At 45.7% G+C, this 19,762-nt stretch overlaps 1 protein-coding gene across 1 annotated transcript in view; it reads right to left on the bottom strand.

Annotated features, from left to right (window-relative positions):
- Nucleotides 1–10,975, bottom strand: part of LOC144510220 (mannan-binding lectin serine protease 1-like) — a 31,396-nt gene extending 20,421 nt beyond the window's left edge. The window contains exons 1-3 of the mRNA XM_078239715.1: nucleotides 10,956–10,975; nucleotides 9,386–9,553; nucleotides 1,770–1,986 (exon numbers count right to left, since the gene is read on the bottom strand). Coding sequence (XP_078095841.1) covers nucleotides 1,770–1,986; nucleotides 9,386–9,553; nucleotides 10,956–10,975 — 405 coding nt within the window. The remainder of the gene's footprint in view (nucleotides 1–1,769; nucleotides 1,987–9,385; nucleotides 9,554–10,955) is intronic.
- Nucleotides 10,976–19,762: the final 8,787 nt, after the last annotated feature.

The following is a 19,762-nucleotide window of genomic DNA, read 5'->3' as shown; positions in this document are numbered from 1 at the left end:
AATTAGCAGCTCCTGACTGCTGGCTGTCCAGCCTTCAGACCACTCCAGTCTAACGTAAGCACTTCTGAGATTGATGCGAAATAATCTACATGACCAGTCGGGTCATTATGTCTCTAGTCACATCTGCCGCTTGTAATTATTTAATTCACAGCCACATGAAAGTGAAAGCCTAATGTACGCTGTCTTCAACAACCAGCTTGATGGGGAGAATGCCTTTTGCTGTGACGCACAGTGATATCATCTGTCACCCTGGAAATTTCATCTGCATTTCCAAGAAAGTCACAAACATTTTTAACAGTGCGTTTAAAGTAGCAAGACTCCTTCATAAATTGATTTGAAATGTTACTATAAAGACCAGATTAATTTTTATTTTGTTCGTTCATGGGACGTGGGCATCACTGGCTGGGCCATCATTTAGAGGTCTGAGCAATCCCCTCTGCCCCACCACAATTTGGCAGCTCTGCTTTCAGAAGTCCAGCCTTTAGATCCTGGAATTCCCTTTTTTCATTCATTCGTGGGCCACGGGCGTCACTTGCTGGCCAACATTTATTGCCCTTAGTTGCCCTTCGAGGGCAGTTGAGAGTCAGCCTGTGGTTCTGGAGTCACATGTAGGCCAGACCGGGCAAGGACAGCAGATTTATGTCCCTAAAGGACATTAGTGAACCAGATGGATTCTTCCAACAATCGACAATGGTTTCATGGTCATCAGCAGATTCTTAATTTCACTTGTTACCCATTAAATCGGTAACAGGGATGGCATGGTGGCACAATGGTTAGCACTGCTGCCTTACAGCGCCAAGGATCCAGGTTCGATTCCCAGCTTGGGTCACTGTCTGTGCCGAGTTTACACGTTTTCCCCATGTCTGCGTGGCTTTCCTCCGGGTGCTCCGGTTTCCTCCCACAGTTCGAAAGGCGTGCTGGTTAGATGCATTGGCTGTGCTAAATTCTCCCTCAGTGTACCCGAACAGGCGCAGGAGTGTGGCGACTCGGAGATTTTCACAGTAACTTCATTGCAGTGTTAATATAAGCCTACCTGTGACACTAATAAAGAAACTTAAACTTAATTATCTTGCTAGGATATTTAAGCCACATTGCTGTGGCTCTAGAATCACATATAGGGACAGATTTCCTTCCCGAAAGAACATAGGTTGTGTTTTTATCACAATCATTTCATGGTCATCTTTAGACTTTTAATTCTAAATTTTTATTAAATCTGCCATGGTAGGATTCAAACCGGGGTCCCCAGAACGTTACCGTGAATTACTAGTCCAGTGACATCACTGCCTCCCCTTAATTCTTAGAATTTAGAATCTTAGAAACCCTACAATGCAGAAGAGGCCATTCAGCCCATCAAGCCCACCGACTCTGTAACAGAGTATCTTACCCAGGCCTTTTCCCCTGCCTTATCCCCATAACCATTTACCATGGCTAATCCATCTAACCTCCACATCTTGGGACATAAACGGGTAATTTTTAACATGGCAAATCCACCTAACGCTCACGTCTTTAGACTGTGGGAGGAAACCAGAGCACCCGGAGGACACAGGGAGAATGTGCAAACTCCACACAGTCAGTGACCCGAGGCTGGAATTGAACCCGGGTCTCTGGCGCTGTGAGGTAGCAGCGCTAACCATTGTGCCACCATGTCGCCCGTATACCAATGTTGTTTCAGGCTGGTTTCTGGAAGGTTCCTTGACCAACATCGCGCCCACCCAATATTTTGTTTTATTATTTGAGTGCTTTTGTTGAAGAAATTAGTTTAGAGATACCTTAATGTGGTCATAGTCACAGCGATAGGATGGCTCGAGGCTGAAATGTGAGAAGTACAGTTTTATCACAAATCCACCAGGGACAGAAATGTTCCAGGTTTGATAGATATTGTCTCCATATGCAGTTGGAAAACCAGGGGATTGAAATTTCCCAAACTTGTCGTTCAACTGAAAGTCAAAGGCTGCTGGAAGCAGGAGAGAACACCACAGGAGGAGCCTGGGAAGAGAAAATGAACATAACTGAAGTATATTACTCAGAATTGATTGGGCTGGGATTGGAGAAAATTGCTTTGATACATTTTTGTCTTTGCCGCTCCCTATACCCGCCCCCCCCCCCCCCCCCCCCCCCCCCCCCCCCACTGCCCCACCCCCCCGGAAATCCTCCAAGAACTCTGGACTTGTCCAATTCCGACTCTATGTACATCTCTGATTATTTTTATATCAACATTGGCATTCATGTCTTCAGCTGGCTGGGCCCTAAGTTGTAGAATTCTGACCCTAAACCTCCTCTACTTAAAGATTCTCCTTAAAACCTTTCTGACCAAAGTTTTGGCCACGATATCCTACTATCTCCTCATGTATGGCTCAGTGTCAGATATTGACTGATGATGAGAACCCCACTGATGTTAATTGTGAGGATATTCCAAAACCCAGAAGGGTAACTTGGAACTGGTTCTTAGAAGTGTATATTTCCAATTTGGCACAATGTGAGGCAAGATATGCAAATCTGAGGAAATGATTAGTCTTGTTGGAATCAATCTTAAAAGGATATTTATTGACTTGAAAGAAACACACAACCAGAAATAGTGCAATACAAGACTTAAGTACAATAAAATTCTAACAGGGTTAGCCAGAAAGAATGTTCCCAGTGGTGGTGGGGGGGTGGGCGGGGGGGGGGGGGGGGGGGGTGTCCAGAACTAGAGGTCATAGTTTGAGGATAAGGGGTAAACCTTTTGGAACTGAGGTGAGGAGAAATTTCTTCACCCAGAGGGTGGTGAATGTGTAGAATTCACTACCACAGAAAGTAGTTGAGGCCAAAACATTGTCAGATTTCAAGAAGAAATTAGATATAGCTCTTGGGACTAAAGGGATCAAGGAATATGGGAGGAGGGGGAATCAGGATAGTGAATTCGATGGTCAGCTATGATCAAGATGAATGGGGAGCAGGCTCGAAGGGCCAAGTGGCCTACTCCCGCTTTTAGTTTCTATGTTTCTATGTTTCCATGTAAGTTTATACACACATACAGAATCTTAGTGAAGTTAACCCTTGTTCCCAGCCATCTACATTCCTGAACTCTGAGAAATGTCCCTTTTCCAAACAACATCCAGTACCGTATAACTCTATGAGTTAAATCCAGCTAATAGTTACTGCCCATGAGTTAGCTTCAAGCTTAGAAAAGCCTCTCTGCAATTTGAGTATAGCGTTTCTTTTCTCTGAGGGTTTTTGAAACAGCAGCTTAAAGTACCAGCTTGATTCCGGGAAACAAACTACCTTTCCAGCTGGGAGTGGCTATGGCCGTAGCTCTTTACGAGCTCTACCTCTTTTCCTCCTCTCCTGCTGTACCCACTTACTCTGCAGTACTTCCCTCCTTTCACGTTACTCTATCCAAATAAGCCTTTGGACCAGGCTTTTAGCGCACAGATGTAAACCATACTCTTCTCTCTCCACTTTGAACTCACCTCTTCGACAATTCTAACACTTATCTCTCCACACCATTTTTCATCCCCTAGTCACTGAGGTAAATATTTGTTTCCCTGCTGCTTCGCAAACCCTTCAAATGGATGCACTCTTATCAATCCCATTCTTCTCTTCATTTTCTCCAAATTTTCTCTTTAATTTTCATTTTACTCAATTCTTAAATGTGCTTTTCCTTCTAAGATCGTGACATCCCTGTGAAGTGTCTTCAACTTAATGAACAAAAGTAACAAAAACATTCATTGTGTGGCAATTCTAACATGATAAAATGTCCCAAGTGTAGTCATAGAATCTCTATAGTGCAGAAGGAAGTCATTCGGCCCATCGAGCCTGCATCAAGAACTATCTCACCCAGGCCCTATCCCAATAACCCCATGCGTTTACCCTAGCTAGTTCCCCTGACACTAAGGGGCAATTTGGCGTGGCCAATCCACCTAACCTGCTCATCGTTGGACTGTGGGAGAAAACTGGAGCACCCGGAGGAAACCCACGCAGACATAGTGAGAACATACAAACTCCACACAGACAGTCATCCAAGACTGATATTGAACCTGGGCCCCTGGAGCTGTGAGGCAGTTGTGCCACCATGCCACCTGCCCATTGTGCCACTGTGCCTCCCATAAGTTGCTGTCATTGTTGTTCATCAGCTTGAAGACTGCCCACAATGGGGAATGAACTGCTTTTCAAGTTTGGATATTCAATGTAGAGTGGCCAACCCTTCAGGAACAGCCGGGAATCCCCAGGAATTGGCCTCAATCTCCGAGTGACTGCACAAAGCATTCTGGGAACGTGTTGGCTCCCAGCAATGATGGCCAGGATGACCCACCAGCCAATCACAACCCACACACGAGTACCACCTCACCCTATAGGTGGCCAGGACTGGATTGGCCAGCCAATCGCAGCTCATGCTCAGGTACTACCTGATCTTTGCTAGCACATCGGGGAGTGGTTGTAAGCCAATTGCAGCCCGCGCTCAGGCACCAGCTGACCTTCCCTACACCCCACCAATAGAAAAGAATGACTCGGCTTGGTGGAATGGTCTGCAGGTTGAGGTGACGCCCACTCAGGCTGCAGACTTAGGGGGAAAGGCACTGAGTATAAGCCAAGGAGTATTGTGTGCAGTTTTGGCGTCCTTATCTGAGAAAGGATGTCCTTGCTACAGAGGGAGTGCAGCAAAGGTTTACCAGGCTGATTCCTGAGATGGCAGGTCTGTCATATGACAAGAGACTAAGTCGGTTAGGATTATATTCACTGGAATTTCGAAGAGTGAGAGGGGATCTCATAGAAACTTATAAAATTCTAACAGGGTTAGACGGGGTAGATTCAGAAAGAATGTTCCCAATGGTGAGGGAGTCCAGGACTGGGGGTCATAGTTTGAGGATAAGGGGTAAACCTTTTAGAACTGAGGTGAGGAGAAATTTCTTCACCCAGAGGGTGGTGAATGTGTGGAATTCACTACCACAGAAAGTAGTTGAGGCCAAAACATTGTCAGATTTCAAGAAGAAATTAGATATAGCTCTTGGGGTTAAATGGATCAAGGGATGTGGGGAGAAGGGGGGGATCACGATATTGAATCTGATGATCAGCCATGATCATAATGAATGGGAGAACAGGCTCGAAGGGCCGAATGGCCTACTCCTGCTGCTAGTTTCTATATGTTTCTATGTTTGCCTCAGCAGTGTAGTATAAAGGTGTTCAGGCAGAGCAAGGATGGATGTGGGGCTGGCGGGCAGGACTGCCCACAGTCTGACGTAGGGAATCACATGATGGTTGACTGTGTGTAGTCGATTCGGGAAGGAGCCAGTGTGGAACGAGCACCCATGCATGGCAGAATCTTGGATATGTATTAAGTTGTGAGTTTCCAATGCACAAGGCAATCCTTCAGACCTCTTACTGAGATGCCAGCTTTACAACAGGCTGGGTGCTGGTATTCTGATTAATTAGTGTTAGATTGAATTGGTGGTAAGAGGGCCGTGCGCTGCGGATTTCCGTCCCCCAAGAGCAGCTGGCAGGGGAAGGAATTGTCTAGACACAGCAGTAGAGGTTAGTGGGACAGTTTCATTCCCCCTCACTCAGTGTCACCCTGAATCATGCGGCATAGTCAGGGTGGTGAGGGATTGGAATGCCCTGCCAGCATCAGTAGTAAATGCGCCTAGTTTGGGGGCGTTTAAGAGATCCGTAGATAGGTTCATGGACGAAAAGAAATTGGTTTAGGTTGGAGGGTCACAGTTTTTTTTTAACTGGTCGGTGCAACATCGTGGGCCGAAGGGCCTGTTCTGCGCTGTAATGTTCTATGTTCTATGTTCTATGTGATTCGAGACCAGCTTGGCGGAGCACAGCCCAGTGGCTGCCTTCCGCTGTAACGCTGTAGCTGCAGATCTCATGGTTTTTAAATTAATTTATGGGACACGGGCGTCGCTGGCTGGCCAGCATTTATTGCCCATCCATAGTTGCCCTTGGAGGGCAGTTGAGAGTCAACCACATTGTTGTGGCTCTGGACTCACATGTAGGCCAGACCAGGTAAGGACCGCAGATTTCCTTCCCTAAAGGACATTAGTGAACCAATAGTCAACAATGGTTTCATGGTCATCAGTAGATTCTTAATTCCAGATTTTTTTTATTGAATTCAAATTCCACCATCTGCCGTGGCGGGATTCAAACCTGGGTCCCCAGAACATTAGCTGAGTTTCTGGATTAATAGTCAAGCGATAATACCATTGAGCCATCATTACATTGAACGATAGACAATATACAGCACAGAACATAAGCCATTCAATTGATCGAGGCTCTGCCACGATAACACTTCTGTCAAACACTCCTGCAACGTGTCCAGGCAGAGTTGGTGGCAGCAACAATTAAGCTTAAATGGGCTATTGCAAAGTGCTCTCTGCTTCAATAATATGGGCCAAATTGCCTCCTTCTGCACTGTGTCCAATCATACAGTAAGAAGTTTAACAACACCAGGTTAAAGTCCAACAGGTGTTGGATTCTTACTGTGTTTACCCCAGTCCAACGCGGCATCTCCACATCATCAAATCATACAGCACAGAATATCAAAAGGCTATTCAGTCCATCGTGCCTGTGCTATTTCCCCTACTCTTTCTCTATACCCCTGCACCAAAGAGAATATAATCCCTCGCCCCTCCCGCCACTCAAGCAGAGCATCCTGATAACTCCTTAAAGTGAAATTGTCAACTCAAGGCCAAATTGTGTGTGTCAATGCCCAACAGAAACTAGTTCCTAGCCATCCAAACTGTTTCACATTGAGCCCTCACAGAGAAGGGAGGACTTTCCCATTCCCATTCATCTAGATTGAATCCAAACCCAGGCTAAGGAGGTGAAAATCCAGTTCGCCAACTCACTCTCTAGATCGTTCCCAATAAATAAAAATTGTTTTGTGCTGCATCACAGTCACAAGAGAGAGCGAGAGTGAGTACATAAGAATCTAAGAACCAGGAGCAGGAGTAGGCCATCTGAACCCTCAAGCCTGCTCCACCATTCAATAAGAACAGGCTGATCTTTTCATGGACTCAGCTCCACTTACCCGCCCGCTCACCATAACCGTTAATTCCTTTACTGTTCAAAAATTTATCTATCCTTGCCTTAAAAACATTCAGTGAGGTAGCCTCAACTGCTTCACTGGGCAGGGAATTCCACAGATTCACAACCCTTTGTGTGAAGACATTCCTCCTCAACTCAGTCCTAAATCTGCTTCCCCTTATTTTGAGACCATGCCCCCTAGTTCTAGTTTCACCTGCCATGGAAACAACCTCCCTGCTTCTATCTTATCTATTCCCTTCATGTTTCTTTAAGATCCCCCCTCATTCTTCTAAATTCCAATGAGTATAGTCCCAGTGTACTCAGTTTCTCCTCATAAGCCAACCCTCTCAACTCCAGAATCAACCTAGTGAATCTCTTCTGCACCCCCTCCAGTGCCAGTAAATCATTTCTCAAGTAAGGAACCAAAGCTTTACGCAGTACTCCAGGTGTGGCTTCACCAGCACCTGATACAGCTGCAACATAACCTCCCTGTTTTTAAATTTTATCCCTCTAGCAATGAAGGACAAAATTCCATTTGCCACCTTAATTACCTACTGCACCTGCAAACCAACGTTTTGCAATTCATGCACAAGGACACCCAGGTCCCTCTGCACAGCAGCATGCTGCAATTTTTTACCTTTTAAATAATAGTCAATTTTGCTGTTTTCCTACCAAAATGGATGACCTCATATTTACCAACATTGTACTCCATCTGCCAGACCCTCGCCCACTCACTTAAACTATCTATATCCCTTTGCAGACATTCAGTGTCTTCTGCACATTTTGCTCTACCACCCATCTTAATGTCATCTGCGAACTTTGACACACTACATTTGGTCCCCAACTCCAAATTATCTATGTAAATTGTAAACAATTGGAGTCCCAACACTGATCCCTGAGGCACACCACTAGTCACTGATCGCCAACCAGAAAAACACCCATTTACCCCAACTCTTTGCTTTCTGTCAGTTAACCAATCCTTTATCCATGCTAATACATTACCCGTAACACCGTGCACCTTTATCTTATGCAGCAGCCTCTGGTGTGGCACCTTGTCGAATGCCTTCTGGAAATCCAGATATACCACATCCACTGGTTCCCCACTGTCCACCACGCTCGTAAGGTCCTCAAAGAATTCCAGTAAATTAATTAAACATGACCTGCCTTTCATGAACCCATGCTGCGTCTTCCCAAATGGGACAATTTATATCCAGATGTCTCGCTATTTCTTCCTTGATGATAGATTCAAGCATTTTCCCTACTACAGAAGTTAAGCTAACCGGCCTATAGTTAGCTGCCTTTTGTCTACCGCCTTTTTTAAATAGTGCTGTTTTCCAATCTGCCGGAACCACCCTAGAGTCCAGCGAATTTTGGTAAATTACCACGATATTTGTTATTTCTCCCGCCATCTCTTTTAGTACCCTGGGAGGCATTCTATCAGGGCCAGGAGACTTGTCTACCTTTAGCCCCACTAGCTTGCCCAAAACTACCTCCTTAGTGAAATGATAGTTTCTAGGTCCTCACCTGCCATAATCTTGTCATCAATTTTTGGCATGTTATTTGTGTCTTCCACTGTGAAATCCGACACAAAATACCTGTTCAATGCCTTGGCCATTTCCTCATTTCCCATGATTAAGTCCCCCTTCTCATCCTCTAAAGTACCAATGTTTACCTGAGCCACTCTTTTATATTTTATATATTTGTAGAAATGTTTGCTATCTGTTTTTATTCTGAGCTAGTTTACTCTCATAATCTATCTTACTTTTCTCTACAGCTTTTTTCGTGTCTTTCTGTTGACCTTTAAAGATTTCCCAATCCTCTCGTTTCCCACTAACCTTTGCTGCTTCGTATGCATTTTCTTTCAATTTAATACCCTCCGTTATTTCCTTAGATATTCACGGCTGATTATCTATTTTTCTACAGCCCTTCCTTATCACTGGTATATACTTTTGCTGAGCGCTGTGAAAGATCGCTCTGAAAGTCCTCCACTGTTCCTCAATTGTCCCACCATAAAGTTTTTGCTCCCAGTCTACCTTAGCCAACTCCTCCCTCATTCCATTGTGGTCTTCTTTGTTTAAGCACAAGACACTGGCATTGGATTGTACCTTCTCACCCTTCATCTGCATTTTAAATTCAACCATACTGTGATCGCTCCTTCCGAGAGGATCCCTAACTGTGAGATCATTAATTATTCCTGTCTCACTACACAGGACCAGATCTAGGATAGTAAGACAATCAGTTTTAAGGTAGAACTTATGCATGAAATTTAAAAGCAGCGTTTTGTGTTAAGCCCGCAGATGCTTCCAGCTTAGACGCTATCCATTGATGTACAGTTTTGCCGATCATTTTGGTCTGTTAACACTCTCTCTGCTTTACTTACCACATCGTACGAGATTTCTGCATTTTTCTCCTCTCTGTTGCGAGACCCCCAGTTTCCTTTTCCCCGTGTGATGTCTGCCCATGAGCAGCAATGGTGAAATTGTTTACTGTCTGATGAACATTTTGCTTCTTGTACCAGAGGTTAGTGAACTGCCTGCTGTCACCTTCCCTGCAAAAATAACAGCAGGCCTTCTTAAAGGGATACCGTCTTGTCGTCCTTAATAAACCTTCTCCCAGTTGTTGATAAACGCAATTAGATAAATCGTGTTAAAATGGAGCTTTGGTTTGCCTTCCACAAAATTTAACAAAAAGTTGCCCAATACCAAACTAATTCTCCCAATTTTGCAAACACTTTTATTGAAGATATTGTCCCTTTAAGTCAGCCCTGGTGGCCTCTCTACTGTACCGAGTGGTGAGAATGCTCTTCCCTCTTGATTTTCATTTAGCCCCGCTTGTTTTAGCCTTTCCCTCACCCCGTTCAAATATAAGCATCAATAGAGTTCCCTTTTGACAATTTCCTTTCCTCTTTTACTGATTTACTGGAGGGTTAATTCCTCCGGCAGCGCACTTGTTAATCATTTCTCATAGAATTCTTCTTCTTACACAGTAAGTTGCATTATTATTCAAGATGGCACCGGAGCGTGGCAACTTTTGCGAGCTGTCCTCAGCATACCCTCTAATTCTATCTTTAACTTTCATTCTCTGATCTTTCTCTTCATCCTAGCTATTACTGTAACACTATATTCTGCACCATCTCCTTTCTTTCTCCCCATGAACTCTATGAATGGTATGCTTTGTCTGTATTTTTAATGATTTATTTGTGAGATACGGGCATCACTGGTTGGCCAGGATTTATTGCCCATCCCTAGGTACCCTTGCTCAGAGGGCAGTTGAGAGTCAACCACATCGCTGTGGCTCTGGGGCCTGATTTTACCATTTTCATTCTAAGTGCTGAATCTGGCCGGATTTCAGATCTGACTTGGAAATTTGTTCTCCGGCGCCCCCATTAGCACTTAGCCTGAAAAAAAAAGCGGGTCTGAATCGCGCTGTGGGCGGGGCTTATCACGCCCGAAATGATCGGAGCTCTGAACTGTGCATGCGCAGTTAGAAAAAAATTTGAAAAAGCGCGCCCGTGTCAGATCGCTCCCGAGCCGCGGAAAGCGGAGAAAGCGACCCGGGAGCGAAAAGCAGGAGCGATGGTCCCCACAGACATCACTGTCCCCCTTATCCACCCCCCTTACCCAGACTGATCGCGACCCCCTGCCCCCTTCCCCCCACCGATCACCCGCGGAGTGGCAGCGGACCCCCTCTGCCCCCCCACCCGAGATCCATCTCCCCCCCCTGCCACCAGTGAGCAATCAGGCCTCCCCCCCCACCAGAGATACATCTTACCCACCTCCCCCCCCTCCATGAACGATCTGGCCTCACTCCCCCTCTCCCCCAAGAGAATGATCTGGCCTCACTACCCCCCCCCCCCCCCCCGCACCAAGAGAATGATCTGGCCCCACTCCCCCCGCCTTCGCCCCAGAGGAACATTTGACCCGCCTCCTCCTCCCTCGCCACACCATCACCAGAGAATGATCACGGCCATTTCCGGGCCTCGGTAAAGTGGCCACGTGCGCGGACGTGGGCGCGGATCGCGTTAATGGCCTCACGCCTGACTTTACCATGTTTTTGCGCCCGTGCAATGGTAAAATAGGGCCCCTGGAGTCATGTGTAGGCCAGACCAGGCAAAGACAGCAAATTTCCTTCCCTAAAGGACATTAGTGAACCTGATGGGATTTTCCGACAATCGACAATGGTCATCAGTAGATTCTTAATTCCAGATATTTTTTAATTGAATTCAAATTCCACCATCTGCCGTGGCAGGATTCGAACCCGGGTCCCCAGGACGTGAGCTGAGTTTGTGGATTAATAGGCTAGCGATAATGCCACTAGGCCATCGCTTCCCCTATAGCGTGCAAGAAACAATAGTTTTCACTGTGTGCCAATACATGCGACAATAATTTAATCAAATCAAATCCAACACTTGTCATGCAGACAGTAATTGCTACAAGAAATGGTCCTGCTGGACAGAGTGGGAAGCAAAGTTTTGCAACAGTTCGACGGTCAGTTTTGCTGAGGAAAGAGGGTGATCTGTTTCCATGGAAAGCTGAGCTAGCTGGACAGAACGGATTCTCTAATGGACATCATTTTCCATTGGTAAAGGAGCTTGATTGTCTGTTAGGCTGAAAGAGTGGGACTCTGTACTTTGGATAAGTGTAGACCTCGGGGTGATTTGATTGAAACCATGAAGAGATTATATTTCAGCAAAATACGTTAGGCAGGACCACAGGTGGCACGCTGGCGGCATGGTGGTTAGCACAGGGCCTCACAGCACTAGGGACCCGGGTTCGATTCCTGGCTTGGGTCACTGTCTGTGCGGAATCTGCACGTTCGCTCCGTGTCTGTGTGGGTTTGCTCCGGTTTTCTCCCACAGTCTGAAATACGTGCTGGTTAACCGCATTGGCCATACTAAATTGTCCCTCAGTGTACCCGAACATCCTCCAGAGTGTGGCGACTAGGGGATTTTCACAGTAACTTCATTACAGTGTTAATGCAAACCTACTTGCGACACTAATAAATGAACTTTAACTTTAAAACTTCAAACTTTAGGTCTCAAACGTTTTAAGACCAGGACTAGGTTAGATGTGAGGAGGATAATGGATTACTAGATCAGGCTTGCCAGCTCATGCAATCAATGGCCTCCAACCATTGAGATTAAATGAGTCAGGCGTCATATTGTCCACACATACAGGAGAGACATTGCAGACTTTAGGGACAGCAACAGTCACCGTGTCTCACAAGGATCAGGCGGCACAGTTACCTGTTTTGGTAATTAAAGACCTTGTCTAATGGGCCGTGATTGGCTTAAGCAGATAAACCTCCCCGTTTGGAAGTATTAAACCTGCGGGATGGAGGTTATCAGGAGCTGCTGTGTAAATTTTCTGAGGTTTTCCAAAATGAATTAGGACATATAAGGGGAGCCAAAGCCAAAATCCAGCTGAATTCAGATGCAATGCCTACATTTTTTCAGGCACTCCCAGTGCCTTTCATCAGAAGTTTAAAGTCAAGATCAGAAGACTGGAAGCTTTTGGTTTTATAAAACCTGTACAATTCTCCGAATGGGCAGCACCCATAGTCCCCACCCCCAAACCAGATCAAACAGTAAGAGTCTGCGAGGATTACAAATTAACCATAAAGTAAAGTTTATTTATTAGTCACAAGTGGGCTTACATTAACACTGCAATGAAGTGACTGTGAAAATCCCCTAGTCGCCACACTCCGGCACCTGTTCGGGTACACAGAGAGAATTTAAAATTTATATGTTAATGTAAGCCTACTTGTGACACTGATCAAACTTTAAAACGTTTAGGGGTCGTATGTTTCTTAAATTAGTAGATGCACACGCTAAATGTTTTGATGTCCAGTTGATTAAATCCACATCAACCAATGTCACCATTGACAAATTAAGGAAAATGTTGGCATTCTGGAAGTCTTAGTGTCAGACAGTGGGACAACTTTCACAGCAGAGGGATTCCAAAAATTTGTAAAGTCATGGGATTCACCATGTGTCAGGTCAGCATCTTACCCGCCCAGTCTCACATCATCGATGAAGAAACAAGTCTATAGGCCTCTCCCTCGAAGTGTGGCCATTTCTTTGTTGTCTTATGACACCACAGGGATCACACAAACCGAGCTACTAATTGTCATCGCTTAGCAACACAGCTAGATATGATATTCCCAGATGTGGCAGGGAGGGTGGAGATTAGGCAAGCCTCTCAGAAAGAAAATCACAATTCAAGGAAAAAAAAAGTGTTCCAAGTTGGATATTCACTCATGGTTAGAAACGTAGCAGCAGGACCGGCATGGGGGTTGGTAAGATTGTGGAGTGAACAGGACCGGTCTCTTTTGTCTTGGAGATACAAGGTTGTCCTCTTAAGAAACGCATAGACCATCTGAGGAGGACAGCAGTGACGGACACAGGATCAACAGGCAACGCCTGCCGTAAATTCGAAGATGCCAGGATTGGTTACCAGGATTCTGTTTGGAAATGAGGGACCTGGGCAAGCAGTGATTACTGTAACTGAGGAATCAGCAGCTACTGAGAAGGAGCTAGACCCCAGATTGATGAGTTTGCCTCTCCCCTCAGGTGGGTTCTAATTCCACTCCAGAGCCTTGAGTGCATCATCCAGACTGACATCCCAGTGCAGTACCGAGGGAGTGCCGCGCTGTCGAAGGTGTCGACTTTCAAGCGAGATATTAAACCAAGACCCTGTTTTCTCTCAGGTGGACATGATAGGATCACATTTATACTTCAATGTTTCCCAATCTATCACCATTTAAATAACATCCTGCCATTCTGTTTTTCTGTCCGAAGTGGATAACATCATAGTATCTTCAAACCTTCTCATACTCTCCTGGTTTCCTGGTTGATTAGTATCTGTAAACCAAATCACCAAGAAGAGATTATTTGGTCATTATCTCAATACTGTTTGTGGGAGTTTGCTGTGCGCAAATTACTGCTCCGCTCCTCCCTTCATTCCTTCTGGTTTCAATTTCCAATTCATTGCCTAATCAGTACAGTCCGTCACGTTTTGTTTCCTAACAACTTGATGTCAAGCACCATGGGTAAATTTGCAACTACGCAGATAACGTCTCAATGAGCTTGCACTGACATCCTCAGCGTGCTTTTTGACAGCTTTAAGATGAACTCTTAATGCTGGCATTAAACATTAAAAGGGAGTGACACACACGCACACGCACGCACAGTGGTCAGCACTGCTGCCTCACAGCACCAGGGACCCGGGTTCCATTCCCGACTTGGGTCACTGTCTGTGTGGAGTTTGCATGTTCTCCCCGTGTCTGCGTGGGTTTCCTTCGGGTGCTCCGGTTTCCTCCCACAGTCTGAAAGACATGCTGGTTAGGTGCATTGGTCATGCTAAATTCTCCCTCAGTGTGCCCGAACAGGCGACTAGGGAATTTTCACAGTAACTTCATTGCAGTGTTAATGTAAGTCTACTTGTGACACTAATAAAATAAACTTTTTTAAAAAAACACACATCCATTGTAATAAGTTCACAGAGACAGAAGTCCCTTCACCAGAATTCCTTTATTTACAACAGCAGTACACAGAGTGTATTCAGTCAGCAGACTACCTTCGGGAGTGCCAGAGGAACTGACACGCCCCGTTAGATACAAAATAAAGTCTCCCTGATTGACCCATCAATTGTCCCCTTAATCAGGGAGTTTGTATTCCAATAGGCCAACTTCAATGGCCTGATTAAAATCATTACATCCATGCCGTGTGTACAGGCTGTTCGTGCTAAGAGTGAGTGATATGGTTCTTTGGTTTCAGATTGAGCTTGACTCAAGGACTCAGCCTGAATATCAATCTTTCTTTTCTCCTTTTAAACAATCAGCCAGTGGAGAGGCTGATTACAAGATGATTGCTTTGGAAAGAAGTTGCGTATAAATGTCCCCGAACTTCTCGGTGTCACAGGTGCTGATCTGAAATTCTAATGGAATCTTAATGAGAAGGCCGTGCTGTATTCGGCCCTTAGATTAACAGTAGTAGAAAGGAGATGAGCTGCCAGATAAATTTAACTGAGAGTTGGCAGCCTGCTGGAATTGAGGCCTGTAGTTAGGGCCTGAGCTGGCTACAAGATGGTTACAGTAAGAAGTCTCACAACACTAGGTTACCAGGTTAAAGTCCAACCGGCTTATTTGTCAGCACTAGCTTTCGGAGTCTCAAGCTCCTTCCTCAGGTGTGTGAGGACTTGTGTTCACAAACAGGACATATAAAGACACAAACTCAATTTACAAGATAATGGTTGGAACGTGAGTCTTTACAGGTCTTAAAGCTACAGACAATGTGAGTGGAGAGAGGGCCAAGCACAGGTTAAAGAGGTGTGTATTGTCTCCCAGACAGGACAGTTAGTGAGATTTTGCAAGCCCAGGCAAGTCGTGGGGGTTACAGATAGTGTGACATGAACCCAAGATCCCGGTTGAGGCCGTCCTCATGTGTGTGGAACTTGGCTATCAGTTTCTGCTCAGCGATTCTGCATTGTCGTGTGTCGTGAAGGCCGCCTTGGAGAATGCTTACCCGAAGATCAAAGGCTGAATGCCCGTGACTTTCAGCAGTTATGGGCATTCAGCCTCTGATCTTCAGGTGAGCCCTGTTTGTGAACACAAGTCCTCACTCACCTGAGGAAGGAGACTCCGAACGCTAGTGCTGCCAAATAAACCTGTTGGACTTTAACCTGGTGTTGTGAGACTTCTTACTGTGTTTACCCCAGTCCAACGCCGACATCTCCACATTACAAGATGGTTAGCAGCCACAGTCTCCGTCTCCTCCTCTGGGTGGGATTTTCTGGCCTTGCTCACCCCGAATGAAATGGAACCGACAAGGGAGCAAGTTACCCTAGATCTGGTTCTGTGTAATGAGACGGGAATAATTAATGATCTTGTAGTTAGGGATCCTTTTGGAAGAAGCGGTCACAGTATGGTTGAATTTAAAATACAGATGGAGCGTGAGAAGGTAAAATCCAATACCAGTGTCTTGTGCTTGAACAAAGGAGACTATAAAGGGATGAGGGAGGAGTTAGCTAAGGTAGACTGGGAGCAAAAACTTTCTGGTGGGACAATTGAGGAACAGTGGAGGACCTTCAAAGTGATCTTTCACAGTGCTCAGCAAAAGTATATACCAGTGATAAGGAAGGACTGTAGAAAAAGGGATAATCCGCCATGGATATCTAAGGAAATAAAGGAGGGTATCAAATTGAAAAAAAAAACATTCAAAGTGGCAAAGATTAATGGGAACCTAGAGGATTGGGAAATCTTTAAAGGTCAGCAGAAAGCCATGAAAAAAGCTACAAAGAAAGGTAAGATGGATTATGAGAATAAACTAGCTCAGAATATAAAAACAGATAGCAAAAGTTTCCACAAATATATAAAACGAAAAAGAGTGGCAAAAGTAAACATTGGTCCTTTAGAGGACGAGAAGGGGGATGTAATAACTGGAAATGAGAAAATGGCTGAGGCATTGAACAGGTATTTTGTGTCAGTCTTCACAGTGGAAGTCACAAATAACATGCCAAAAATTGATGACAGGAAGGCTATGGCAAGTGAGGACCGAGAAACTATCATTACCACGAAAGAGGTAGTGTTGGGCAAGTTAATGGGACTAAAGGTAGACAAGTCTCCTGGTCCTGATGGAGTGCATCCCAGGGTACAAAAAGAGATGGCAAGAGAAATAGCAAATGCACTAGTAGTAATTTACCAAAATTCGCTGGACTCTGGGGTAGTTCCCGCAGATTGGAAAACAGCAAATGTGACGCCACTGTTTAAAAAAGGAGGTAGACAAAAGGCGGGTAACTATAGGCCGGTTAGCTTAACTTCTGTAGAAGGGAAAATGCTTGAATCTATCATCAAGGAAGAAATAGTGAGACATCTGGATATAAATTGTCCCATTGATAAGACGCAGCATGGGTTCATGAAGGGAAGGTCATGTTTGACTAATTTGGTGGAATTCTTTGAGAACATTACTTGTGCAGTGGACAATGGGGAACCTGTGGATGTGGTGTATCTGGATTTCCAGAAGGCATTTGACAAGGTGCCACACCAAAGACTGCTACATAAGATAAAGGTGCACAGTGTAACGGGTAATCTATTAGCATGGATAGAGGATTGGTTAACTAACAGAAAGCAAAGAGTTGGGGTAAATGGGTGTTTTTTTGGTTGGTGATCAGTGACTAGTGGTGTGCCTCAGGGATCAGTGTTGGGACCGCAATTGTTTACGATTTACATAGATGATTTGGAGTTGGGGACCAAGTGTAGTGTGTCAAAATTCGCAGATGACACTAAGATGGGTGGAAGAGCAAAGTGTGCAGAGGACGCTGAAAGTCTGCAAAGGGATATAGATAGTCTAAGTGAGTGGGCAAGGGTCTGGCAGATGGAGTACAATGTTGGTAAATGTGAGGTCATCCATTTTGGTAGGAATAACAGCAAAATGGACTATTATTTAAATGGTAAAAAATTGCAGCATGCTGCTGTGCAGAGGGACCTGGGTGTCCTTGTGCAGGAATCTCAAGGAGTTGGTTTGCAGGTGCAGCAGGTAATTAAGAAGGCAAATGGAATTTTGTCCTTCATTGCTAGAGGGATGGAGTTTAAAAACAGCAACATTGTGTTGCTGCTGTATAAGGTGCTGGTGAGGCCACACCTGGAGTATTGTGTACAGTTTTGGTCTCCTTACTTGAGAAAGGATATACTGGCACTGGAGGGGGTGCAGAGGAGTTTCACTTGGTTGATTCCGGAGTTGAGAGGGTTGGCTTATGAGGAGAGACTGAGTAGACTGGGGCTATACTCATTGGAATTCAGAAGAATGAGGGGAGATCTTATGGAAACAGAAGATTATGAAGGGAATAGATAAGATCGAAGCAGGGAAGTTGTTTCCACTGGCAGGCGAAACTAGAACTAGGGCGCATAGCCTCAAAATAAGGGGAAGCAGATTTAGGACTGAGTTGAGGAGGAACGTCTTCACCCAAAGGGTTGTGAATCTGTGGAATTCCCTGCCCAGTGAAGAAGTTGAGGCTACCTCATTGAATGTTTTTAAGGCAAGGATAGATAAATTTTTGAACAGTAAAGGAATTAAGGGTTATGGTGAGCGGGCGGGTAAGTGGAGCTGAGTCCACGGAAAGATCAGCCATGATCTTATTGAATGGCGGAGCAGGCTCGAGGGGCCAGATGGCCTACTCCTGCTCCTAGTTCTTATGTTCTTATATTAAACCGGAAAATCCTGCCTGAGGTCAATGGACCTTTCCATAGTCCACCCCTCGCCCGCTACGATTCGCGTAGTGGGCGGAACGGGAAAATTCATCCCATAATCTAGGCTGAATCTCCAGTGCGTCAGTGTCTTCCACCAAGTCCAGGAAACAGATCAAGGAGTCGGGCACATTCTGAAGTTAGCCGCTTTAAAAATCCGTCAAAAACCTTAAGGATGTCTCCACATGACGGGACACAGGAATGATAATATTCTCAGTCTCGCTGTGCTAACGCAGAATATTTACAGAGTGTGTCAAGTTGAGGAAAATGTTAGGTCGATTGGAACATCTCTTACTGCAGGCTAAATCCCACCACAGGAGAGCAAGATCATGAGACATTGCATCACCACTACCTGTGATGATGTGTACAGTGTTTCAGTAAAAATTACCTGGAGCACGGGGGAGGTGGGGAGCTGGTTACACTGAGCACGGGGGAGGGGGGTTTACAGTGAGCACGGGGCGGGGGGGCGCGGTTCACGCTGTGCACGGGGCGGGGGGGCGCGGTTCACGCTGTGCACGGGGCGGGGGGGCGCGGTTCACGCTGTGCACGGGGCGGGGGGGGGGCGCGGTTCACGCTGTGCACGGGGCGGGGGGGCGCGGTTCACGCTGTGCACGGGGCGGGGGGGGGCGCGGTTCACGCTGTGCACGGGGCGGGGGGGCGCGGTTCACGCTGTGCACAGGGTGGGAAGCTTTAAACTGTGCCTTTGTGTCGTCCACAGTACCATCGGAAGTTGTGGCACATTCCGGGAAAGTGCATTAAATGACCTGACACAAGAAGCTCTCTAACAGATTTGTGGCTCACGTCCCTCAGTCACTTCTGTACACCGCGGGGGTCAGGACTCGGCAAGTTCCAGCAGTCAATGCCTGACATCGCCGGAGGGTCTGACAGATGGAGATTGGAGGCACACATCATGACGTGGAAGTCCCTGCAGGTATTCAGTCTGTCCTGGCCCTGTTGGATTCCCCTGCTGCATCAATGGGGCAGAAAGCACAGGAACTCCAGCAGAAGTTCTGACACTGCCAGTTAAAGTGGAAGTGGCTCTGTAATCTCAACACAAAATAAGAGACCTTTACATCAGATGCTATTGGATTGTACAGGGATATAGAACGTTCCAGCTGTGATCTGTTGAGTACATTAATTTATTTCTCCTCCTCTAATTATTCCCCAGTCATCTTCTCCCCCTACCTACCCTCCCAGAGATACTAATGCACATGCATATTCAACGATCATTCAAGTTACTTTTCTTCTTTTTTTTATTATTCATTCATGGGACATGGATGTCGCTGGCTGGCCAGCATTTACACTGAGTTACACCTGAATATTATTTACACCTGAAGAAGGGGCTTGGAGCTCCGAAAGCTTGTGTGGCTTTTGCTACCAAATAAACCTGTTGGCCTTTAACCTGGTGTTGTTAAACTTCTTACTGTGTTTACCCCAGTCCAATGCCGGCATCTCCACTTCAGCATTTATTGCCCATCCCTAGTTACTAGAGGGCAGTTGAGAGTCAACCCACATT

The sequence above is a fragment of the Mustelus asterias genome, chromosome 22 (assembly GCF_964213995.1).
Source record: "Mustelus asterias chromosome 22, sMusAst1.hap1.1, whole genome shotgun sequence".
NCBI lineage: Eukaryota > Metazoa > Chordata > Chondrichthyes > Carcharhiniformes > Triakidae > Mustelus > Mustelus asterias.
The sequence above is the reverse complement of the archived record's forward strand: the minus strand, read 5'-3'. Positions and strand labels throughout refer to the sequence as shown.